The sequence below is a fragment of the Hippoglossus hippoglossus genome, chromosome 16 (assembly GCF_009819705.1).
Source record: "Hippoglossus hippoglossus isolate fHipHip1 chromosome 16, fHipHip1.pri, whole genome shotgun sequence".
NCBI classification, from domain to species: domain Eukaryota; kingdom Metazoa; phylum Chordata; class Actinopteri; order Pleuronectiformes; family Pleuronectidae; genus Hippoglossus; species Hippoglossus hippoglossus.
The window spans coordinates 14658477-14683862 of NC_047166.1; the positions used below are offsets into that span (position 1 = coordinate 14658477).

Consider the following 25386-nt stretch of genomic DNA (forward strand, 5'->3'; position numbering starts at 1 on the left):
TGAGTTTCTGGACTCACTGATGCACGTTTTGTGTACTGTGCACACTTATACATCCCATTCCTATTGATTTTGAGCTTTTCAGGGCATTTTAAGTTTAAGGAGAAATAAGGTTTTGGAGATTATATAATCAACTTTGCACAGTCTCCTCTCCCACTCTCTACCCCCTTCACTTTCACCACCACAAGGAATGTTAAATCATCAGGATCACGTGGATGAATCTCAGCTGTGTTTTCACACTCTCATGCTCTTATTTTCTTATCTGACAATGCACAGGAACTTGGATTTAGTTGCCGGATAGATGTTTTATTTAAGGAATTGGGGATTTAAGCTGAAATCTGTTTGGATCCACCAGTATTTTCCCTTTTTAATTAGTAAACAGTTTTCAAGTTGTAAACAGACCCAATTCATCTTTGAACAGAGGTCATGACTTAGTGAAGTAGTGAATTCACAATGTTTTTACATAGAATAACATACTATAATTGGATTTATTTGACTTAGTGGTCAATGATCAACTGGTTTTCAGGCCCACAAGATTCCACAAGGACCAATCACGCAGATTATAACCACTCTGTGCAGTCAATAAAATGGATAAAGTCTCATAATCTGCACAAGATTAGGGTTATAATAGGTTGTGTTTCCCAACCATTGCGCCCTGTGGAAGCAGGTTTCTTATGTAAGTGATTGGGATTGGGGCTACAGGGCTCGCAGGTTGGATAACGGCCAGGGTCCTTTTTTTTAAAACAACAGTTTTCTTTGACCACATGCTCACCTGACCGCACAGCCGTGACTCATTGAGTCATGAGGTCAGAGGTGAATCTGGCCTCTCTGGGATGTGTTCGAGAGGGTGAAAGGTGGGCGTGGCTTCAGGATGAGGCTACGTCAGAGGAACACACACGAGCGCAGTGTCACATGCCCCCCCGTGTTTCCTGACTGGTATGCCTTATCTTGGCAGGCCTCCTGATTGCAGAGCATGACTCCTAGGAATCTGGTTGTGGATTTGTTCTGAATGGAAACGTGTTACATCATCGGTGAGAATATGATTTAATTTCTCTGGCGTTTCAGTGTCGTACCTTCCAGCACTGTGTTTCCACGAGCTGTACAGTTGACTGTGTTATTGAGTGTGAGGGGAAGAGGTTGTCTTTGTTCTCGGTCACAGAATCAGGGTGGAGTGCTGTTTCCTCCCTGTGTTTCCAGGCTGGACCCCCCACCCCCACTTCCATAAGTCCTGTACTTTTTCACTGTTTTCTAGTTTTTCTTTTTTAACCCGTTCCCACAGTGACACACAGCTGTAGTGCCACCACACACCAGACCTCCTCTCACCACAGCTGAAACAATGACATGTTGGAGAGTGTGTCTTTGTATCTGTGAAGAATTGTTTTCAAGGGATCCACGGCTCTGTTGAATGTGATAATTGAGTTGGATGTACTGTACTTAGTGACTTTGTGTGTGTGTGTGTGTGTGTGTTTCGGGGGATTGACACGTTTTACAATCGGACAACACTGGCTAATGTACAAATCTTCTGAGGATACAGTAATCTTTTCAAGCGGACGCCTGCTGCACGAGCCGAGCCGGCTGGGATCGTCATCGCTGCAGTGCCTCTCGGAAGCGTGGGGCCTGGCACAGTCGGCTCTTATCCTGCTTCACTGGCTTCAGCTGAGCCGCAGTCTGCTGTGTGAGAACCTCAGACTCTGGATCGCCGGGAAGCTGTCTTAAAGCAACGCTTAATCTGGATGTTATGGCAGCTGGACTGAATCCCAAGATCTATACCTTGCCAAGATAAGCTGGATTTCCATGGTGCGGACGTGTTTCTTGAACCCGGACCCTTTCTGATGTCGTTTCCTGCAACTCGACCCGCTGGGATTTCTCTTCCTTGTTGATTTGATTGTTGGGATTTATACAGGACAGTTGGTTAGTTGGGGTTGACAAATGCTCCCTGCTCTCCCATGGCATGCTGTTTAAAGTCCCACCACCATGCAAGCTGGACACTTAACACCCCTCTTCCAGGTAGACGAGTAATTTCTTTTAAACTTTTCAGGAATTTCAGAGAAAAGCTGTTTTAAATTGGCAGGAATGGATGAACTTGTGTATTGGAGGTTTTACAGACGGTCGAGTTTCTAAACACTATGTAAGCATTTGGGTCAAATTCTACCCTGCCTGCAGCCCTGAGGTAGCCGTGTGCAGAAGCGGTAAAAGACTCTGTCCTGCAGCTGCAAAAATAGGTTTGAATCCTGTGTCAGCTGCCGTCCACCAGGCTGAAAAGTCCCCCAGCGAGATCCTGAAACCCTGCCCGCTCTAACTTCCCCTCAGTGAGTCAAACAAAGAGTCGGTCAAGGACCAGGAATGATGTTGTGTTGTTATGTTGCTGTGTTCTTTATTGCACTGCTAAATAAGCCATATCAGTATTGTTGGAGTTGTGTGAGGAGAATATATTGTTGTGGGAATGGGAGTATTGTGGAGAAGACATCCTGTGTGTGTGTGTGTGTGTGTGTGTGTGTGTGTGTGTGTGTGTGTGTGTGTGTGTGTGTGTGTGTGTGTGTGTGTGTGTGTGTGTGTGTGTGTGTGTGTGTGTGTGTGTGTGTGTGTGTGTGTGTGTGTGTGTGTGTGTGTGTGTGTGTGTGTGCGCGCGTGCGCGCGCAGGAGTCTGGATGTTTTGAATCGGACCCTATTCTCCCTCCACTGGTAAATATTATGTCTGCAGAACACAGCAGCTGCAGCCTGGAGAGAGAGAGAGAGAGCTAATGTTTGAAACCCTGTGAGCTCAGCACCCTGTCAGCTGGCCTGTCAATTACATAACCAGGAATAAGCAACCACCGCTGCCAATTTAATGGAGTACTTCAAGTTGTAACAGCGTCTCATAATGATCAGGGTTTTTTAAAAAGGTTCTGCTACACACTTGTTAGCCGTATGTATGTAACAGGATTGACAGTTTTTTTCCCCCTGATGTGTGATGGCATTTGTGTGTGTGTGTGAGTGTGTGCGCCTGCTCTCCTCTCTGAGCTGAATAGCTGATAAGGCACAAGTCTCCATCCAGCCAAGGAATGTGAGCACTTGACAGAGGGAGAGAGAGAGCGAGAGAGAAAGAGAGAGAGTGATCGTGGCTTAACGCCAGCTTCAGACCTCTCCTGTTAACTGTGGATATGTGGAGGAGTCCATGAGCGCTCAGCATCACCCTGCCAAAGCACACTCAGTCCCCGAGAACTGATGTCTAAAGATAATAAGAGCCGTAATGAGCACGGCACCTCTTTTCAAAGGTGGCAGATGAGCTCAGTGAGGCCTCCGTCAGACTATTGTGACAGCCGATGGATCTATGCTCTTACTTCCCAGGCTCCTGTCTCCCCATTTTAAAATGTTTATAATGTTCGCTCTGTTTCTTCAGATGATGAAGCTGAGCAGCACCACGGCACAATGGTGGGAGAGGGGGGCAGCACGGGGGACAGCACCCCTCCCCCAAAGCGTAAGGGCAAGTTCTCTACCCTTGGCAAGATCTTCAAGCCGTGGAAATGGCGGAAGAAGAAAAGCAGCGACAAGTTCAAGGAAACTTCGGAAGGTTTGTGATTTGAACCCATTGTTCACCTCACACACACACACGCACACACACACACACACACACACACACACACACACACACACCTCCTTTCTCACTGCTCATATTGATTCATATCAGTTACATTCAGCTTTCACCAGAATTCCTTGATGCTTGTGTTCCTACCTGAATGTTACAGGCCTCTTGGTTTCTCCTTGAAAAGTCTTCCAATGTCGTAAAAGAGATTTTACAAATAAAAGGCCTTAAATAGTATTCAATTGTCTTTTTAATTCCGATTTGATGTGTTAAATTAACCACCAATTTCAACGCGAAAATGTCTGTACTCTGCCAGACCGAAGAAGAATTATTAGTTCTGGTATCCATTGGGCAATTAGTCTGTTTCTGGTCAAGTTTATACGTTTAACTAATACCTTCCTTTCCAGCCTGCTGGCTCGTTTATGAACATGGGGTTAATGCAAGTTTAACGTTAAGTGGCTTGAGAATGACGAGTTCCTGCTGGTCAAAGCCAGTGCCTGTAGGAGCTTATGAAAAGTCCACTGTGTGTCGAAAGTCTTTCCAACTTTGAACAATGGGGATCAAGGTGGTGAAGTCTAACAGACATAAATGTGTTTACTTGGAAAAAGTAGAGTTTCACTATTGGTGTGTATTTACATTTCAAGTCAGTCTTATATGTAAATTCAAGTGGTATACGAAAGGTCATGTGCATAGCTGTAGACTACCTGTATATTCATACTATCAGTCCATTTGCAATAAAACTAAGCTGCTGACAAAACATCTAAACTTAAAAAAACATTTTTGAATTCCGGAGCATGAAGTCACACGTGATTTTCCTGAAATATTATTTTTCCTTGTGTAGATCTTCAATCTGCATTTAACTGAAATTCTCCATATGTGTGACAGAGCTGGAGAGAAAGATGTCGACGAGGCGCACGCGGCAGGAGCTCATAGAGCAGGGCGTGCTGAAAGATGTCCCGGACAACGGTAAGAGAGCTCCTGTGGTTCATCTGATCTCTCTGCACAACGGCGTGTGCATCTTGACAGCAGCAGCAGCCCCGAGGCTGTCACACCCACACAGACAGTACTGTTAAGTCATCAGTGCATTATGGCAGGAGCACCGTCCTCCTGTTCAGCACCAGTCTCAGACATGTTACTTTAAAAAAAGGTACATTTACTTTCACCTTCATTAAAGTAATGTAATGTCTATTTAAAATGGCATGTTACTCTCCAGAGCTGAGGGAAAGTGGAACGAATTGTGCCCTGCAGCAAAACAGCTTTGAGAGGGTGTGTGCATGTGTTCTGCAGCCGGCCCCGCTGTCGCAGGAGCCCATTTGTAAAACCTACAGCTGCTCCTTCATCACACCAACAAACACAGACTCTGTCTACAGGGCTGGAGTTTTTTTTTTCATTCATTTTTCTGTCTTTAAAATGTCATTAAATGGTAAAAAGGGCCTATCACATTATAACAGGGCCCAAAGAATTAACTTTAAATTGCTTGTTAGACAGTTAGAAACCAAAACGTATTCAATTCACATGAATATGAACCAGAGTGGCAGCAAATACTCATATTCTCGAAGCTAGAACTAGTGAATATTTGTCTTTTTCACTTAATTAAACACAGAAAACATGAACCAGTCAGTATCAAAGTTGTTCCTTTGTAATGTTTTGTGAATCACATAGTGGATTAATCCACTAATCTTAATGTGAATCACATCTAGATTCAGCGAGGGAAGGAAAAGTAAATGACATGAATATTCTACATCATCAAACATGACGCTGCCAGTGGTAAACATGAATATTTTAGATTGAGTGGATGTTTAGTGTCTCATTTCCAACTCAGTGACTCAGAATAGTGTTGGATCCTCTCACTTTTATGTTTGCTTACCAAAGACTTGTGTTCTTTCAAGGCACAGACACACACAACCTGAAGCAGCCCTATGTGAAGAACGGTCACACTCTGCCTGTGAGCGCAGGGGTTGGAGGTGGAGGTGCAGGAGTCGTCAGCAGCGCCAGGAGCCCGTGCAGCCAGGGCAAACTCCCCCCTGAGTCAGACTTTAGGATGAACCAGGCCTGGCTCGCCCAGCCGGACGACCGCAGGGGCCGCCCTCCCTCCTCGGACGGAGATCGCCGGGGAGCTCCATGTTCGAGGGGTACAGGACTGCATGAGGACGTGCGCAGAGGTGGAGGGATGGGTCCACGTGTGCACGTTGAGGGCGAGTGGAAGCCTAACTTGGTCTGGCAGGGACAGATTCACGGCCAGATGGAGGAGTGCCGACGTGGAGGCCGACTTCACCCCGAGGACGGTCAGAGGAGGCCTGGGCTGCAGAAGGCCCCGTCGGAGGATGGCAGGCGGAGCAGGCCTGTGGAAACGGACTGGAAACCGGCTCTTCCTCGACATGCATCAGCTGAGGAGGGAAGGGCCCACAGAGGTGAGTCACCTGAGATCTTCCACCAACTGCTGTGATCATAAGATCCCTGTTGGGTCCAGGTCCAAGCTGTATGTTGCATGTTTTAAAACTTAATTAATAAGCGTAGGTTATAAGCGTTTCTTCAGTCCATGTATTTTTCTCCCTCCCTCTTGCTGTCACTTTCCTGCTTGTGTGCTGTCCTCCCAGATATAGACAGGCTCCTGGCGGCTCCCAAGGGCCCTGCTCCAGCTACCGCTTCTTATTCAGGCACATGAGGGAATAGCTCGTCCTCTCTTCTCCTCTCCTAATTAATGTGTCACGATCACTAAACCCATTATTGCCCTTTAACGCTAACTCTGTCACTTCAGTGATAATTGGTGGAGCCACAGCTCACTGATTCCACTGAGCACTTTGAGAAATAATGGTGTTTTGTGCTCTTTTCAGACTTTAAATTGTCCAATGTGTCTGACACATGACCCACTGTCATATTGTCACATTGAAAACGCCATATTAGCTCCTGTGCGTCGCCTCTTTGCTCTTTTCTCTCTCTTTCTCTCTCTCTTTGCGTTTTTCTTATCTCCTTTCTGATGCTGCTTCTCTCTCCCACTCTTTCTATCTTTATCACACCCCCTGCTCTCTGTCCTCCTTTTCTATCTCTACCTCTCTCCTCTCCGTTGTTCACACTCACTTCCTCCTTCCCTCTTGATTATTTCCTCTCTGGCCGTGTGGCGTCACCGTTTTAGAGGCTTGGCTGTAAATAAATAACCCTCAACTTCAGAGCTTTGAGGAATGGCGTGGGAGCAGCGGCAGCAGCTGTAGCAGTGGCAGCAGTGTGGGGGCCCGCCCGGGGGTGTGGTGCAGTCGGGTGGACAGGGGGAGGGAGGGTGGGTCTTTGGTGGTAATTGCGGCCGCCTACTCTGTTTATCTTCACAGCTGATCCCTAGATAATGCAATTCTCAAACAAGTGCTATCGCAGAGAGCGCTTGGAGTGGTGAAGCGGCAGGAAATGGCTCAGTGCTCTGTGCAGGAACTGAAACATTTCTAAAGATGTTTTTTATTATGAGATGCGGCTAATTCAATAAAGGAAAAGATAAATACGCTCTTTGTAAATGCCTGCTGTGTAGAATATTGCGTATGCACCGCAGTTGGACACTGATTTGTGTCCCTGGCATTTTGTCGTTTAATTTCTCAATCCCAGTTGATTGCTGAGCTGTGGTTGTCGTTTTGAACTAATTTAACTAGAATAAACTTGTTAAAAACTGTGTTTCAGAGTCAGACAGCCACTTTGTCCCTGACGCTGAAGCCCTGCGGAACACCCTGCGTGAACCTCTTCCACCCAAACAGCCCGTCATGGCTCCAAAGTGGCTGATGAGCTCCGCCCCTGAACCCGACAGCGAGGGGTCGCCCCGCACCCCGTGCAACCACCCCGCGTCCCAGTACTCCTCTCCCTCCGGCCCCCCGCCTGCAGCACCCAAGCCCGTGCGGTGCGTCACCTCTGCCGGTGTGTCCACTCAGCAGTCTGGGGCCCCAACCTCCACCTCTCAGGTCACCAAGCAGCCGCCTCTGCCTCCGCCCAAGCCGGTGAACAGGAACAACACCGCCATGATGGGTAAGTTCTGGGTAGAATGGAGGGAGTGTATCCTGCAACAGCAGTCCCAAATGTGCATTAAGAACACTCGAATGTCTGCTCAGTCAACGTGGCATTTTCCCACTGGTGAGTTCAGTGTGTACATGTATGAGTCAGTGCACAAGTGATGGCAAAGAGAAGCCTTGAACACACTTGCACACACATTCACACACACACATCCTGGTAATGATGTTATCTGAACAGCTAGGGGAGCTTTTCCCCAGCTAATTACTTATTACGCCTGGACTGTTCTAGCTGCCACTTTTCCAGCATTTTGGACTTTTGAAGATAACAGGGACTCTTGTGGCTGCGGGCCACTGCTCACACAGACGCAGTGTAGTGGTTGTTGTTGTTGTTGTTGTTTACTCTGGGTCTGTCTCATCTGGGATCTTGCCTTAATTGGCAAAGCTTTCTCATTTTTATCTCGTCAGCAGATCCGATGACTTTGGAACCGAACAAGTTGTGATCGCATTATGCAAAGTTTATTTTTCGGTAATGATGTGATGTGTGAGGTGCTTTCTAGTTCTCCCCTGTTTATCAGTCATGTAGTCAAATAACGAAAAATAATATTATGAGAGGACGTGTTTGTGGTGTCTTGAGGTTATTTTGGTTATTTGCATTAGGAGCACATCGAAATAGAAAGCAGCGCAACTCACTTGGGATTTAACGGCAGTTTTAGCCTCACAAAATTTGGCCTATTAAGAGTAGGCCAACCAGAAATAGAACAAAAACATGTTGATGCTGTTGTTGGCAGTTTACTGGAGCTGTCCTATGAAGTCGAACTTAAGCCGTTTCAGACATGGAATATACACAATATGAACAATGGTGACGGAGATTTTCCTCTTTTTTTATGCTGAGATATTTGTATTGTTGCTGTTTTTCCTGCTTTGCATCCGTCAACGCACCCTCTCGCTTGTGGTGAATTCTCTGGACATAATCCTGCTGTATTCGCAAACCTGGACTTACTCTGCAGTTTTTACTAAGGGGCTGGTGGGAAAAACTCTAGAGATGTGCGCAGCTACTGACTCATGTCTCAAAGCAGCTTAACTGTTTTTTAATTAATATTCTGACGATTTAGGAGATATTTTTGCATCCTTGTTGAGAAAATCAACACCACAGATCTGTCTGTTAAATATAAAGCTAAAAGCAGGAGACACTTTGGTTTTGTACATACATCCCACCAGGCTGTCTCCCCCTCCTCCCAGTCTTAATACATAAGCTCCCCCTGGTTGTATCTTAATATTTAACACACAGACATGAGCGTTGTGTTAATCTTCTAATCCAACTCTCAGCACCAAACGAAATAAGCACATTTCCCTACTATTCCTTTGCGAGTACGAAACAAGTAAGAGTGTGGATAGAATTGTTGTGAATAAATGATGAAACGACGAGCCTTTAGCTTATAAAATACCCCACAGTACGCCATGTAGCCTCATTCATTAAACACACCAGCTGAAGGCCTCCGTCTCCTCCCTGTTAGTCTCCGCCCTGCAGGGGGGAGAGAACGCTCAGCTTCCCCTCTACTGGTCCTGCTGGAAGCGAGAGTGCGACTATGACGTCTACCTGTCCCTGCCCGTCTACCTCTGCCGACGGGCTGGAGGCCTGCGCTCAGGTAAAAAGAGGCCCACTGGTTATCTCTGCTGCCAGGGTGCCCGTGTGTGGAATGCCCTCCTTCAGCGTCTGCGTTCTTCATCTTGTTGCGTCCTTTATAAGCCGCCATCATATTTCCCGCCCCTTCAGATGCCATTATCCTGCTGATTGGCCTTGATTGCTTTTCTTTGGGTGTGGTATATAAGAGTCGCATGCACATTAACGAGCTGATAATGAGCGTGCTGTGTGCTCTGTGAGTGTGGGAGACGACTTCCGTTGGAGTGAGTGTTTTCAGTGCTGGTCTCTCCTGTTTGGCATGTGAATGAGGAAGAGGCTTTTGCAGGCTCAACCTGTGGCCTGCAGTGCATCCAGTGAATTTTACATTGCTAATCCACTCAGCTTGTGCTCAACAGGGATGGATGGATGAATCTGCCTGGATGAATGGATGAGTGGAGGGTTTGAAAGGGTTCTAACATAAAGATGTAAACTAGTTCAGTGAAGTCCACTGCATGGCAACACTGATCTCTTATTACACTTCTATAGCACGGCTGTGGCTTTTAAGATGAATATTTTGAAGAATTTTAAGGTAAATATACAAATGTGCATGTAAATTAATTGAAGGTTTGCATTTGAGCTTTTTGTTTAGGAGCTTTCTGCACCAATAAGATAAACACCAGGTTTAGAAGCTGGCTGTGTAGAGCATGTATAGGCTGAATCTGTCTCTGACCTGAGGCACATGCTGAACACTGGTTTGTGCATTCATGTTGAAACGATCATGTGATCCAACTCACTGTATGTGCGCAATGATGCTCGGTCAGACATGTAATCCCGGTATTTATATTTGTTCATGTGTGTCTTGTCATGTTGGGTACATCATACATGTTTGGCTGATGTATTATGGGTCTTGTTTTCCTATCTTCATTCGAGCGTGGTCTTTCCGATTGAGAGCAGGAATGATTGATTTCACACACACAGAATGCTTTCACTCAAAACCCTGCACTTGCACTCAAATAGCCCCTGCTTTGTGTTTAGATCAGCTCACCTTGTGCTCAAACTTGCACTCAGATTTCCTGCGCTTCCGCTCTTTTCCTGCTCATGCTGCTTATTTACACACGTGAAACGTCTGTAGAGGTGGTTTAGTGGTGACGTTTGAAATTGTCCCGCCCTCATTGTTGGTGCATTGTGGGTACTGCAAAAGTGTTCCCACAACTTTAAAAAACTTATGTGTGTTGCTTGATTTTGCCGCTCCATGTTGACCAGCATGGACTCACCGTTTTTTCCCCTCAAACAGGAAGCAGGTGTAATAACAAAGCCATGGAGAGCGTGAGTGCATGAACCCAGTTAAAGTAACTGCACATACAGGACTCACAAACATGTACAGTAAAGCCAAGGCACTCACTGTGAGGGCGGGACAATTTCATTTGTCAACACGTACACCTGGTATTCTATTGGTCAGGGAATTTTGAGGGTTTTGAGTGAAAGCGTTACAAAATCTGAATGTGAAAAAAATCAGCAAGTCCTGCTCCTGAATGAAGAAATTAAAAACTTCAAAATGTCTGTGGAGAACTAGACTAACTGTGAAAGCTCTTGGTAGCAGCTCACTCTCAGGCCGAATCTTCAGCTTTTTACCTTCTGTGATTGGGTGAATTAACTATATCAACTCATTTGCAGGTGACTTCACTCAAGCCACTGGGGGCACCAGTCTTGTGCCGGCCAAGCCGTCTCCGCCCATGCCCCCCAAGAGGACCACCCCCGTCACCAAACGCACCCCAGAGGACTCTTCTGCTTCAAGCCATCCCATCATCCCCTCACCTCTCTCTCTTGACGACCACAGCAGCCTCTCTGTGGGCTTTCAGCTCCCTCCGCCACCTCCTTCCCCTCCCCTCCCAACTCACATCCCACCCTCTCCGCCCCGCCAACACATCCACTCCCACCACCTCCACCATCAGCACTCCTACCCCCACCCGCTGCCCCAACCCATACCCATGCTGTTCGACCCGCCGAGTCCGATCGAGTCTCCCCAGCGGCCGGCTCCCATCCCGCTGCACATCATGATCCAGCGAGCCTTGTCCAGTCCCGGCCCGGCTCAGCCGCATCCAGACGGGTCACAGCGTGCGCACGCGCTGCTTTTTGAAACTCCTCCAGAGTACCAAGGAGGAGGTCGCCCCTTGCCCGTCAGCATCCAACCACTAAAGCTGTGAGTCCCTCGGCACATTATAAAAGCAGAACTGTTCTGTTAACAAAATTATAAGTTAGTAAAAAGCAAGGTTAGCAGGCAAAAGACATTTCAATAATTCTGCAGGCATGAAAGCCAGTTTTGTGTGTGACCTTGAGTGGCACATCCATTTTAAGCCTTGTGCATGTTGTAGAAGATGATTCAGTTTAGATCTGGAGAATATCATATATTCATCGATGCAAAGTCAGCTATCGCTATAAGGTTGGGAGTGGGATATGTCTCCAAGTATATGCTTTATCTGTTTTCTAATATGTATATATTTATTTATTTTCTCTTTCCATTAGATCTGAAGATGATTACTCAGATGAGGAAGAGTTGGAGGAGGAAGATGATGAAGAAGAGGAAGAATACGATGGGGAGATTCCCCAGCCGGAGCTGGAGCCGCGGAGTCGGCGATGCTTGGTCGGTGATGCTGGGGTTGGTGGTATCCCAGGAGGAAACAGCAGTGAAGAAGAGGAAGAAGACGAAGAAGAGGAGGAGGATGAAGAGTATGACAGGCACAGACAGGACAGCGACTCTGACGGTCCTGTGCTTCATAAAGATGAAGACTCGGATGAGGACGACGAAGACGAGCCTCCTATAAGTGAGCACAACCAAAGTTTATGAAAACGTTTAAACATAATTTGGAGTTTTTAGTTTCAAGACTGTACCTTCAGTGATTTGTAAACATGATTAAATCTGTCTGCTTGGTTTTTATCCAGGTGCCCTCGCCAGCAGGGTGAAGAGGAGGGACACCCTGGCTCTGAAGCTGAGCAACCGTCCCTCTGCTCCAAACAGGGAGCGGTTTATACAGGAGAGGAGCTGCAGAGACGACAAGCCCCCAGGACAGGCCGGCCTCACCTGGCAGAGCAGGGAGCAGTGGGAAGCCATACGCGCACAGATCGGCACTGCACTCACAAGGTAGTCGACTCACCGGATTCGCACTCTGGATTAAAAGTCCACCTCACTACCAGAAACGACATTCTCCGAGCTACACACTGAAAATGTTGATGGTTTGAGGAATAGTTCTGGAATTGCAAAAGCTGCTTTCAGACACACTGAAGTCCAGATATTTTCCTGAAATTTTCAGGAGGTGCTGTATGTGAGAATGAAAACATCTGAGTCAGTTGCTCCAGAAATTGTTCAGAACATATCCTGCTAACGCTCGAGTAAAATATGCGGAAAAAGTGTCTGATTGAGCCCATGTGAGAATACAGCAGGAAGATGTCCAGAAAATCCACAGCAAAACTGGAAAAGTGAATAAAGAAATCTCAAAATTAGACGAAGCGATAACTTGGAGAGACGAATAGATTCGAGGGCTTTTGGTCCGACACGGAAGTTGATTTGCTGTAAACCAAAACACATGATTTTAACTCCTGCCTCCAGGTGCAACCCATCACCTGAATGTTTTCCGGGCATTTTCCCGTTGTTGCAAACATGTCTGACTCGAAACAATCTCCTGCTGCGATCTTCATATGTGAAAGTCAAACTTTTCTGGACAATTTCCGGAGTTAATGTCTGAACACAGCTTTAGTCAACATGAATGTTTATTTTTAAGGCATTTTCTTTGTGGGGAATTTGTATCCTTTATTTGATTTTAATTGAACTTTAATGACAGTGATTGCCTCCCCAAGGGGCAAATGTTCCACCAAAACAAGTTACACTGTTTTCCATCCTGGACTCAGTGGCGCCTAAAAAACAAGCCAGAGTGTCTTTTTTTTCCCCCTACAGCAGAAACCATTCTCCAGAGCTGACACAAGACATCATGTCTTACTTGTGTTCATGTTCCATCACCTTTTTATCCTTGAAAATGATAAGAGTGAATGTGCATTTCCTGAAGAAAGCAGGTGATCATTTCTTAGATCTTTGTCCTACTTATTGCCCGAACGACAAAGTGATGGAACAGTGTAAAAATAGTGCTGCTCTTCTTTCTTTTTTAATTCTTCAGACGACTGAGCCAGAGACCCTCAGCTGAGGAGCTGGAGCAAAGAAACATCCTTCAGCGTCAGTATCAAATCTTTCCTTCCTTTTCTCCTTTTTTATTCATTTCTGAATCTAATAATGCCACCGGTGAAATTGAAATCAGTTACTCCTTGATAGAGACCTGAACAAAAAACACATCTCAGTTCAATATTATAGTAATATAAAAAGCAAAATGTTAACAAGCCATTTCATTATACATACAGACTAAACACAAGAGTTGACACTTGAAACGATTTGTCTGAAACATGGATCACACTTAAGATGTCTAATTTTGGAAACAGCTTTACTCTACTTTTCCTGCACATCAAACCAGGCTTTCAAACCCAAAGTCTAAATAAAGCTCTTCTGATTTTTTTTCCCCTCCTCCTTCATTCTTTCTTCAGCCAAAAACCACGCTGACAGACAAGCGGAGGTTCGCGAGATCAAGCGGCGGTTGACCAGGAAGGTGAGGCACCGCATCCTGCACAGACATCCAAGTGTCAAAGCATCGTGTATTTGCAGGATATGAAACTGAAACATAAACTCCTGTTTATTGTAGCTGAGTCAAAGACCCACAGTCGCAGAACTACAGGCGAGAAAAATCCTGCGGTTTCACGAGTACGTGGAAGTCACAGACGCCCAAGACTACGACCGGAGAGCAGAGAAGCCGTGGACGAAGCTGACGCCTGCTGACAAGGTACGCATTCAAAGTGTCTTCTGCACCGACCCAGTAAATGCACCCAACTACTTTCCATATAGAAAACTGTGTTCAACATCATATTAACTTAGCAATATGAAGGTGAGGACGCCTCCCCCTTAAAATCCCTTTTATCTGACAATCTCTTTCCTGTTGCCTTTGTCTAGGCGGCGATCCGGAAGGAGCTCAACGATTATAAGAGCACTGAAATGGAGGTTCATGAAGAGAGCAGAATTTACACGAGGTAGCAGTTGGTTCATTCAACAACACTCCTGGTTGACACCTGCGTTTCCAGTGCATCAAATACACCTAGTTACTACAGGCTACATGGCTGAAATATGACAGAACTAGAATGACACTCAGTAGAACGTATATTATCAAGCTCCACCATATGTCACACACTCATATATATCAGTCTCCTATGAGATACAACGACTGTAACCTTGGATTACACGCATGCATTGTTTCCTATGAGCGACTCCCCCGTGTGTGAAAGAACACGTCTGTGTGGAGATGTAATTACAGAATGTAAACACATTGAATGGCTCCTGCTGAAAAAGTGTGGAACATAAATAGCAACAAAAGCAGGGCGTGATCTATAGAATTATTACTTTAAAAAGAAAGTGATCCTTTGTTTATACCTCATGTTCTCCCTCTTTGTTTCGTTTCATTCAGGTTTCATCGGCCTTAGCGTCTCCCCCCCTCTCTTTGTGGATGATGAAGCACTTACGAGCTCAGTGGCAGGAGGCTGCTCCCTATGGAGACCGACGGCCCTTTACGTTTCCTGAATGTACTGTACAGATAATCAGGGAAAGCCTGGAGCTGACTCTGAGCAAGAATGCTTGGCGCTTGCCCTCCATCGCCCTCTCACTACATTGCTTTTTCACTAAACCGAGGTGGTGGAGGGCGCCGGGCCAGATGCAGTATTTCTCCCAGACGACAGGGGGAACCACGTGCCAATGAGGCGGCGAAGTGGCGGCGGACCTACAGGGCTTACTCTCACTCTGCTGTTCTGTGGTACCCCTCAGGGACTCGGAGCTAGTTACAACCTTTAACGCGGCCTCATTCTGTGTTGCCTTTTTTTCTCCTTTACCGCATATGGAAAAGCTAATTCATCTTGTTAATGTAATAACATACAATAATAACAGTAATAATAAATGATGACGACTTATAATTCTCCACACAGTAATAATAGACAATAGAGAGACGAATGGCGGCAGCGTGCGCAGGCTGGAGGATGAAGACTGGGAGATTCTGTTGTAGGACTGGACATCTCTGGGATATTGTATGTGTTTTATATTAACTGTGTACAGACTGCTATTGTGATACCTTAGAATGAAACCTGGAGAGATCTAATTACAAAAATAATCTGTAATGCACAAGATATTTTATATTGTAATTTGGATCACATGAGTAGTGACAGCTTTTATTTGAGCCTTTTTTTAATTTGGCTTGCCTGTATTTATGGTTGTGACGTGAGGTGGCCATTTAAGCGTCAGTTTAGTTTTAGAAAAAGTTGCGGATCGGGAGCCTGTTCTGTTTTTTGTTTTTGTTTTTTGTTCGTGCCAATCTACCCAATGCCCAAAGGACTATAGGATGCTGGTTTTCATATCACTTGATTTCTGCAATCCACTGCATGAGCCAACGCCAAATCCAGCGCCACTGGATCTGGATGATCTCTCTTCATTTATACGTTTTTTAATGAGTTTTTGTACTTCCCTTTAAAGATCAACAAACATGCAATGCATTCTGTAGCCATTCTGAATAAGGTCATGCTAGTAGTGTCTATACTAAGAGTTTAAATGTAAGTTGCTGTGAGTGTAGATCAGGGATTTATCAAAAAATCTGAAAATGTATAAACGGTCAACAGGGAGTCACTTTGGCTGGAGCCTTCTGGAAACGCAGAAGTGTTTTTATCTGGTATTGCCGTCTGGCCAGTAGCTTACAGGGTTCTCTATGCTGTGTACAGGTTGATATACCATAGGTTTAACTGATGCTTGTGTATATCTTGTCTTCCTTTTAATTTGAAAAGAAATTTTAAATATAACAGTTATTATAGGTTGCTATTTTTTTAAGCACAGAATATTAGTTAATGATTAAATGCAACAAGAATGGGAATATGAAAGTGTACCTTTTCTGTAAAACTAAGGTCATTTTTTGAATTGAATGTGGAATTGTATGGACAGACAGGTTTTTTTCTTTTTAATTGTAAATAGCTGCCTATGGATCTAATTAAAACTCTTGCAATTCCTTGAACTGCCTGTGTACTGACTCTGCCCTAAAATCAAATGATCTATCTTACCTGTTCATCTTTGGGGGACATTTTAGACTGTAACTTCACAAGCTGGGAGTCACTCAATCAAAACAATAACAAAAGGCCTAAATGATGATGATGCCATGAAGCAGCGTGGGATCATGGGAGTTGTTGTGTTTACCACCATTGCCATTTTCAGACATGAACTCCGGAAACTCCTGAAAATTGGGTCAGCTCTCACAGGGAAAAGCTGTCAAAACTCGTTGACTTTTCAATTTGACATTTTTATATGTATCTTCTATGTGTATGGAAATATTTCAGGAAAATGTCCTGACAAATTTAAAGGAACTACATCTAAATTGTTAATTGGATCTGCACCAAATTTAACGCACTCAAAAATATCAGTCCTCTTAACGTGACTGACTTTTGGAATCATGATCCATAAATTATTCTCTGAGAAATCAATGAAAATGTCTTACTGATGAAATATGGACCACATTAATTTCACGTAACTCAAATTTTCCCTACATGGAGATAATGTAAAAAAATATGAGGCTGCAGTGACACCTGGTGGCAGGTAACTGTTAGGTCGATTGTCATGAGGAGCCAAACCTTGATATATGGCTTTGGATGTAATATACATAATGAAGGCGCCTATCTGAAAGTAATATATGTTGTAAAGAGTGAAGGCACAATATTATTGGTAATGTCTTGATAAGGAAAGATGGAAGGGTGATAAAGTAGCAGTAGCAGAATGGATTTGTCTCTGAATACTTCTTCCACTCTCCTTTATAGTGCTTTAATCTCAGTAAATACTCTGAGTCACAGAACCTTTACTTCAATAAATGATAATAGTAATTCCTCCAAACAGGTTCACAGTACTTTTACTTGAGTAAATGATAATAGTAATTCCTCCACACAGGTTACAATACTTTTACTTCAGTAAATGATAATAGTAATTCCTCCACACAGGTTACAGTACTTATACTTCAGTAAATGATAATAGTAATTATTCTACACAGGTTCACAGTACTTTTACTTCAGTAAATGATCATAGTAATTCTTACACACAGGTTCACAGTACTTATACTTCAGTAAATGATCATAGTAATTCCTCCACACAGGTCACAGTACTTTCACTTCAGTAAATGATCATAGTAATTCCTCCACACAGGTTTACAGTATTGTTACTTCAGTAAATGATAATAGTAATTATTCTAGACAGGTTCACAGTACTTATACTTCAGTAAATGATCATAGTAATTCCTCCACACAGGTCACAGTACTTTCACTTCAGTAAATGATCATAGTAATTCCTCCACACAGGTCACAGTACTTATACTTCAGTAAATGATCATAGTAATTCCTCCACACAGGTTCACAGTACTTATACTTCAGTAAATGATCATAGTAATTCCTCCACACAGGTCACAGTACTTTCACTTGCGGTCTGAGTGCTCCTGTCTCTTTAAGGTTGGGCAGCCTGTGGCGTCACGCGTGCGGAGCGTGCTGAAGACCGGGAACAGGCTGAGCTCGTTGACTTCCAGCAAACTACAGACTTCTACTTTTCTCAGGTTCGTACGTCATCCGCCCATAAACATCTGGCAAATATTCAATCAGTGATAAACGCTACTTCATCGACATGTTTGCGGTTCGTTCAACACACTGTGTCGCCGCGGCTCATTCATTTAGTGTCATGTTAGCGTCGCTAGCTCGTTAGCTAGCTCACATTCCGTGTGTGGACTAGTGGTACATGGACGCGAGGCTGCTAACAGTGACTGTGTGGCAGCAAACTCTGGTTGTGTGGATTATGTGGATTCTGTGTCGGCAGCCACACGTGTCACGTTCACTTGTGATGAAGAATTGGACTGAAGAGCAGCAGCCTGATGCTAACGCTCTGGGGAAATGGTTCATGTTAGCAAGGACACATGGGGACAGGCAGCGGTGGATCACGGCTGCTTATTTGACACTGTGCGTTCAGGCGAAATGTCAACGCGGCGACAGCTCCGTCTAAACACGTCCCCCCCCCCCAAACATGGCGGTTCAGTCACAGTTTAGATTGTTGCACAAGTGTCCACTCGCATGCCAGCCAGGCTACTCCAGTTGTCTGTAGTGATGGAGCCTCGCACGGTGCCAGCCATTCAAACGAGCCTCTGACAGCTGTTCACCCTCAACAGCTTCTGCTCGATCAAATCAAATACAGATTCATTCATTCAAACATCTGTCCACTTGTTTCCTTGTGAGTGCATGAGAATGTCCACTACTTCACATGGGTCACAGCTGCACTCAAGGCCACACAACATTGGTGTTCAATAAATGTTTGTGCATTAGTTTTTTTATCTTTCTTAATAACTTTGATGAAATGGTCTTGTCCAGTCTTTCTCCCTAACAGTACAGAGTATTTGAAAGTCCTCACAAGTTGGTGGTTTTAATGATCAGATACTCTGCTAACTTGAAACTGTAAAAATAGTCGTACCTTAGTAAAAAACTACCATTCACAACTGCTCGTTTTGTCTTACCAATCACAAAAGGTAGGGAATGGCAAGTAAACCTCGTGTTTCTTATGATAGAACCAGGAAAACGCCACGTTTGCTTTGATAAGTCACTAAATCAATCATCAAAATGTTGAATAGTTTGATAAACTCTCTCTGGATCACTTTGTTTGTGCAGACGCTTCAACTTGTCACATCAGAATAACATCAGAAAAACTGACATGTGTTGAGAGCATCTATTGCTTTTTAGGAACTATGAAGTCACCCATATTACACATATATTATCCATCATGTGTCTTTGTCCACTGGCCTTGCAAGAAAAGGTGAAGCCCCCAGTGTTTGTTGAGACTAAGCCCTTATGATGAAGTTATGTTTTATTTGAGACTTCAGTCTGGCTTTCAACACCACCAGCTTTCCGCTCAGTGACTCATACCCATATTGCATTATTAAAATCTCACACCAATATTTTCTGATGTTTTTTCAAAAGTGTTGCCGTCATGCCTGCGAAAAGGACCACCACCAAGAGGAAGTCCGAGGTTGTTGTGGAGGATGCAGATGCCAAGAAAGTGAAAGGCAAGTTCATCTCTGTTTTGATAGGGACGTGATAAAGGCTTGAGTTGACCCATGTCTTTGTTCATGGACAACAAAACTGTGTCTTTTGTGTGTCTTTGTAAATAGTTAACTTGAGACTGAAGCTGAGACTCAATTTAAAAGTACTTTATAGATGTATTTTATTACTTGAAGAATCAAATAAAATGTTAAGACAATAATATTTATCTGACTGGCAAGGATCGTCAGTTTCTCACCAACAATACCCCAACACAAATGAAATCCACTGGGTCTGAAATTATTTGTGTATGTGTGTATTTGTACCAGTTTCCCACAGGAGTCATGGTAAGGAGGCAGGCCAGGTTCTCGTCCTGGGCCAGGGGGACGTTGGACAGTTGGGTTTAGGCGAGAACATCATCGAGAGGAAGAAGCCAGCACTTGTGAACTTGCCGGACAAAACTGTGCAAGTGATAGCTGGAGGCATGCACACAGTGTGCCTCAGCGACAATGGTCATGTAAGTGAACTGAATCTCTTGTTTCTTTTAAAATTGTTTCCTGCTAACATCTTTACAACATGTCTTTAGTTTCCCAAATAAACAGTACTTTTGTTTGTCCCCCCCAGGTCTATACGTTTGGCTGTAATGACGAAGGGGCACTTGGTCGCGACACAACAGAGGAGGGGTCTGAGATGGTTCCAGGAAAGGTGACACTGGACGAGAAGGTGGTGCAGGTGTCGGCAGGAGACAGCCACACAGCCGCGCTCACAGAGGATGGGACAGTTTACATCTGGGGCTCCTTCAGGGTGAGTTTGCTGCTGAGTGTGTATGTTTGTGTGAGTTTTTCCTTTTATTTCGTGACTCTTATTACATTTTTAACACACAGAAACTCTCTCTGGATGATATCTAGTATTTTGTCCTGCATGCCTCCACGATGTTGTATTATTAGCTATTGGAACAAGCATGATGCATGCTTATTGGAATCAAAATTTTGTGCCAAATGAAAAGGTGTTTTTTTAATACTCAATGGTATCTTAAGCAATTTAGTTAGTGTCATAAAAAGCCTTTTCTCTATAACTTTCCTCACTTTTAATCTTTTAATTCTTTTTAGATTATTTGTTCCATCTCAGTTGTATCGTGAGACTCGTGTTCCTTTCAGCCGCATTTAATGTGGGACCACAAATAAAAAAATAATTTAAAAGCTGTTCATGATTACTCTTGACTGGAACTCAAGCAAATCACAGAACATCCCGCTGACAAATTTATTTAAACACTCATAGGCTCATTAACACAGAGCTCAAGTCAGAACAAAATAATATTTCCCAAGGTTTGTTCATCTCGACACTGTACAACGTCAACAGTACAGCAAAGTGTATTTATCCACTTTCCCTGCAGGCACTAAGAAAAATAACAATGATTACTGCTATAACCCGATCCAAATCTTTTTGTCTTGCTTCTTTCTGTCTTTCTCTGATTTCCAACTCGTTGTTTTTCCAACATCAATCTTCTTTTATATAAACATATATTCTTTACCTTTTCATTTCACCAGTACTTTTCTTTTTTGTCCACCATTGTAGCTCATGCAAGAAAAAAGTGAGTGAATGCATTCTGCTACAGTTACATTAGTTTTCATGCCCTCACAGTTTCCTCTCTCAACACTTATCACTCCTGCTGCCACATCACTCATCAGTTTGTCATTATTAATACTCAATGGCACACTGGCAATTACATTCCTATTACCTCTGCCTACCTTCTAAATTCCCACTTGATTTCTGATGGTGCTGATATTAACTGTGTGAAACAGTATGTAATCACTGCTTTAAAAAAAAAAATCCCATTAACAAATTTATGTACTTAAAACATTTGGGAAATTTAATGTTGCCCTGTTTTTATTGTTTAACTCTGTAGCATCTCTATATCTGTCTGCCTAAGGAGAATGTCCTTTTTTTAATTTTTTTTCATCATTCTCATCAATAGAAATCAAGTCCATTATTAATTAGAAATAAAGTACAGCTTGACAAAACAAAATCATCCACAATCCCAAGTCACAAATAAAAGATGATTGAACTGGTCCGACACAGATCGTAGTAATTGTTTGAAATACAATAAGTAAACCTGGATTTACAGGTTAGGACGGTTATGCCTTTAACAAATGTTTGTGGATGTGCATAGACAAAGCAGCCAACACTGTCACAGAATTGAAGGCGTCCAACAAAATGAACCACTGCTCACAGAAACGACTTCAATGTGACTTTCATTCAAACGTGTTTCACCTGTAGCTGCTTCACGTTTGCTCAGAGTCCTCGTTATTTAAGACAAGATATTCACTTAAGATATTCCTGCAACCAACCAGCACCTGGTCACTAATACCGGCTGTGCAAAGGGAGCTATGTACACGGGCATTAAAGTGTAAAGGACGTATGTGATTACCAAATACATGAGTCTGATTTCCCTCAACGCAGACTTGCATTAATTCACTACTCAATTACCACCACTACGACTGATGCACCATCAAAGGGAATGGATGTTTTGAATGGAATCATTAATGTGCTGGAGTTTCTCTCAGGATAACAATGGTGTTATTGGTCTCCTGGAGGCCATGAAAGCGTCTCCTGTTCCGATCAAAGTCCCCATGTCGGAGACTGTAGTGAAAATTGCTTCAGGTAAGAGACATTCCACTTGAGCATATATGTCTTTATTTGTTAGCTTCATATTCATTTCTAACAGTGTTTCTGTGTAATTTCTGTGAATGCTTTAACAGGCAATGATCACCTGGTGCTGTTGACACTGGAGGGAAATGTTTACACATCAGGCACAGCAGAGCAGGGGCAGCTGGGAAGAGTGCCGGAGCATTTCTCAAACAGAGGCGGCAGGAAAGGCCTCGGTACGTAACAAGTCTCTAGTGTTTTAATGGAAAGAAAATCTGATATTTAACAGTGACATTTCTCTCTAGTTTATTATTACATTGAGGTGATGTGTTGTGTGAAGTGTAGATTACCGTAGTGTGCTTGCTGACTGTGTGTCCTGTGATTTCAGACCGGCTGCTGGTACCACAGGTGGTCAAAGTCAAAGGCAAAGTTCACTTCATCGATGCCTTCTGCGGCGCGTACTTCACCTTCGCTGTTTCTAAAGAAGGACACGTGTATGGATTTGGCCTCTCCAACTACCACCAGCTGGGTCAGTATGGCACTTCACTGTATCCTCTCATAATGTGCAAGAAGTTTAACTGCAGTGGCATCTGACTACTTTATGCTAACTAAGCATCCGTTCCTCACACTCTGCTCTAATTACAGCAGATGTTATGAGGTTATTGTTTGTGTCCTTACACCTTTTTTTTTTGTATCCATCTGACCAGGCACTAAAACCACAAAGCTGTGTTTTGTCCCAGTGAAACTCGCATGCTTCAAGAACTCTACCATCTCCTGGGTTGACTTCTCTGGAGGACAACATCACACTGTCTGCCTTGATACTGAAGGTAAACTGCAACTAACGGACCACATCTGATCCCGATTTTCTACTGTGTGCCTGTTTAAAAACAAATCTGTTCAAGTATTAGTTTCAAATATGGAAATCATATCAGAGGTCAAGGCGGTTTAAAGAGAGAGGTAATATATAAAACAGAATATCAGTCATTGTAAGGGAATATAAGAAGTAATGTTTAAAATGTCAAAATTAATTCAAATCATCAGTAGTAAAGGTTTGTTTAGTTAAACCAACTCTGACCCTTTCAGGACAGGTTTACAGCCTGGGGAGAGCAGAGTACGGTCGTCTTGGTCTGGGTGAAGGGGCTGAGGAGAAGAATGAGCCCACACCTGTGATGGGGATGGAGCCGGCGAGCGGTGTGACGTCTGGGGCGTCTGTCAGCTACGCCGTCACCAGGGAAGGTGAGAAATGATGCAATGAAAAAAATATTTGACTGTTTCGAAACAGTGGCAGGTTTTCTCATTGGTCGTTTCCTTGGTTAAAGTGAGAATAGGGTTGTGCATAATTGGGCCCAATTTTCCATACAACCATTCCCAGTGAACGATTCTCCAAACAGGTTTTACAACAGTAAAAAGAGCAGCTTTCTTCCTCTTTCTTTGCTATTTACAGACGACTAACATTAATCACTTGATTGCAAAATACTCCTTTACAGGGCAACACACATTTAGGTGTAGTTACATGTGGCTACTGCAAAGTGTCTTTATTGCTATTTTAGTTTATATGAATTCTATTTTTCCATCTATAATTTGTTTGATCTGCTTCCTCCAGGATCTGTGTACGCCTGGGGCATGGGCACCAACCTGCAGCTCGGCACGGGAGAGGAGGATGACGAGTGGAGCCCCGTAAAGATGACCGGCAAGCAACTGGAGAACCGTACAGTACTCATGGCCTCCAGCGGAGGGCAGCACACAGTCCTTTTGGTCAAAGACATGCAGGAGAGCTGATGTCCATCTGTGGCAGAGAAATGATGAGGGCTCTGATTCAAGATGGGGCCCAGCCTATTTGCAGGGAGGGGGTTAATCTGTATGTGGCTTACTGTGCTTAGCCGAGGGGAGAGGTTCAGCCCCTTTTACCAGTACTCCGCTCTACGTAGCTAGGGGGGGGTGCATTTTTGTGGATGTTTGGAAGATCATGAGAGACTATTTTTTTAAATCCAGTTTTTGATGTTCACTTTGAATTCATAAGTCATCAGAATGACTCTAAAGTGGCATATGTGATGTTTGTGAATGTGACTGCATGTACATAAAGGAAATGAGAGTGCAGAGGTTTTAATGATTTCCCCACACATTAGTCTTTTTAATGTCTCTTTTGTTTTCTTATCTTCAAAGCAATAATTCAGTTGACCTTGGTTCAGCCTGGACATTTATACTCAATGGGTTTAATATGTGAGACTACTGTTCATTTTACCTACAGGGCAAACAAAATGGTTGTGGCTATTTGGACTTTTGGAAACATGTCATAATGTATTCTGCATTTTGTTGGTTTCCCAGTCTGAAAATAAAGATAACAATTTTAAAATGGATACGGACAACCTTTTAACTTTTTAACTTTTCAACTTTTCCCCTTCTGCTTCCAAGTTGGCACCATTTCCATTACTGATGGCTACCAGGCTAAATGAAAGCACTGTCCTTTCTGTCTTGGTTGAGCAACGGCAAACTCACTTCCTTTGTGCCAAAGCCTTAACCTTCCCAGGAGCTCCTGTACCCCGTGGCAGACTGATTTGCATTGTGAAGGTGACTCTTTAAGGGAAGCAATCTATACTCTGATGGTGTCATTATGTTTCAGCAGTTGCATCATGAAATCATTATTTACGTCATAGTGATGTGTTTAAAGGGATAGTTCACCCAAAAATGAAAATTCTTTGAGTCCACAAAACACTTAAAAAGTTTCAGGGGTAAACAGCATTGCAGCCAAATACAAAACAATTGAAGTAACACACCGACCAGTTAAAAAAAAAACAGTAAATGTCTCCATATTAATCTGGTTTCATCCAACTAGAAACAAGGTCATTTACACAATAAATTTTTTTAGTCGGTGCTTACGGACACTTTTATGACACCCCAGGAGCAGTATGGAGGCATTTTCTGTTTTTTCTATTTGAAGAGGTGGTCCCCAGTTACTTCAATTGTTTTGGATTTACCCCTGAAACTCTAAGTGTTTTGTGGACTCAAACACTTCACCCACCCCTCAATCGGCATAGTGGTGAGTAGATCATGAGGAGATTTTCATTTTTGGGTGAAATAAGTATATATTTTTGTAGCAATATTTTAACAGCGAATGTTTCAGTATTTCTGTTTTGAAAAATTGATAATTGTAAATATTAACTGTTTTCAGCTCCTCAGATGTGACAATTTGATGCTTTTCTTTTTTGGTTCAGTCTGTCGGTTGGACAAAACAAGCAATTTTAAAATGTCCCTTTCAGCTCTGGGAAGTTCGATGAACAATGGTTTCTGACATGTAGACAATATAGTCAGTAGTTATGATGACTCACAAAGAATAGTCTGCAGTTGGATCAGTAATTTAAATCTGTCACTGCAGCTCCGCTATGCACAGACGTGCTAAATCCAATACT

At 43.6% G+C, this 25386-nt stretch overlaps 2 protein-coding genes across 14 annotated transcripts in view; both read left to right on the forward strand.

Moving 5' to 3' along the window:
* The window catches only part of phactr4b (phosphatase and actin regulator 4b), a 28837-nt gene extending 12541 nt beyond the window's left edge, over positions 1-16296 (forward strand). For 8 of the 13 annotated variants that reach the window (XM_034611524.1, XM_034611518.1, XM_034611519.1 and 5 more), the window contains 13 exons: positions 3377-3547; positions 4445-4525; positions 5449-5970; positions 7220-7558; positions 9057-9188; positions 10838-11363; positions 11687-11985; positions 12104-12302; positions 13330-13385; positions 13748-13809; positions 13903-14040; positions 14208-14284; positions 14716-16296. In XM_034611524.1, the coding sequence (XP_034467415.1) occupies positions 3377-3547; positions 4445-4525; positions 5449-5970; positions 7220-7558; positions 9057-9188; positions 10838-11363; positions 11687-11985; positions 12104-12302; positions 13330-13385; positions 13748-13809; positions 13903-14040; positions 14208-14284; positions 14716-14731 (2618 nt within the window). In that variant the 3' untranslated portion in view covers positions 14732-16296. Of the gene's footprint in view, positions 1-922; positions 1029-1207; positions 2005-3376; positions 3548-4444; positions 4526-5448; positions 5971-7219; positions 7559-9056; positions 9189-10837; positions 11364-11686; positions 11986-12103; positions 12303-13329; positions 13386-13747; positions 13810-13902; positions 14041-14207; positions 14285-14715 lie in introns of those variants that run through there. The other 5 variants (XM_034611517.1, XM_034611515.1, XM_034611516.1 and 2 more) reach the window with 5 other exon arrangements.
* A 1466-nt stretch (positions 16297-17762) lies between these two features.
* On the forward strand, positions 17763-24336 carry rcc1 (regulator of chromosome condensation 1). Its single transcript, XM_034611929.1, has 10 exons — positions 17763-17868; positions 19274-19359; positions 19663-19850; positions 19958-20137; positions 21898-21994; positions 22093-22215; positions 22368-22508; positions 22687-22806; positions 23063-23215; positions 23583-24336. The coding sequence occupies exons 2-10, from the start codon at positions 19284-19286 to the stop codon at positions 23756-23758; spliced, it is 1254 nt and encodes a 417-aa protein (XP_034467820.1). The 5' UTR covers positions 17763-17868; positions 19274-19283; the 3' UTR covers positions 23759-24336.
* The last annotated feature ends 1050 nt before the right edge of the window (positions 24337-25386 follow it).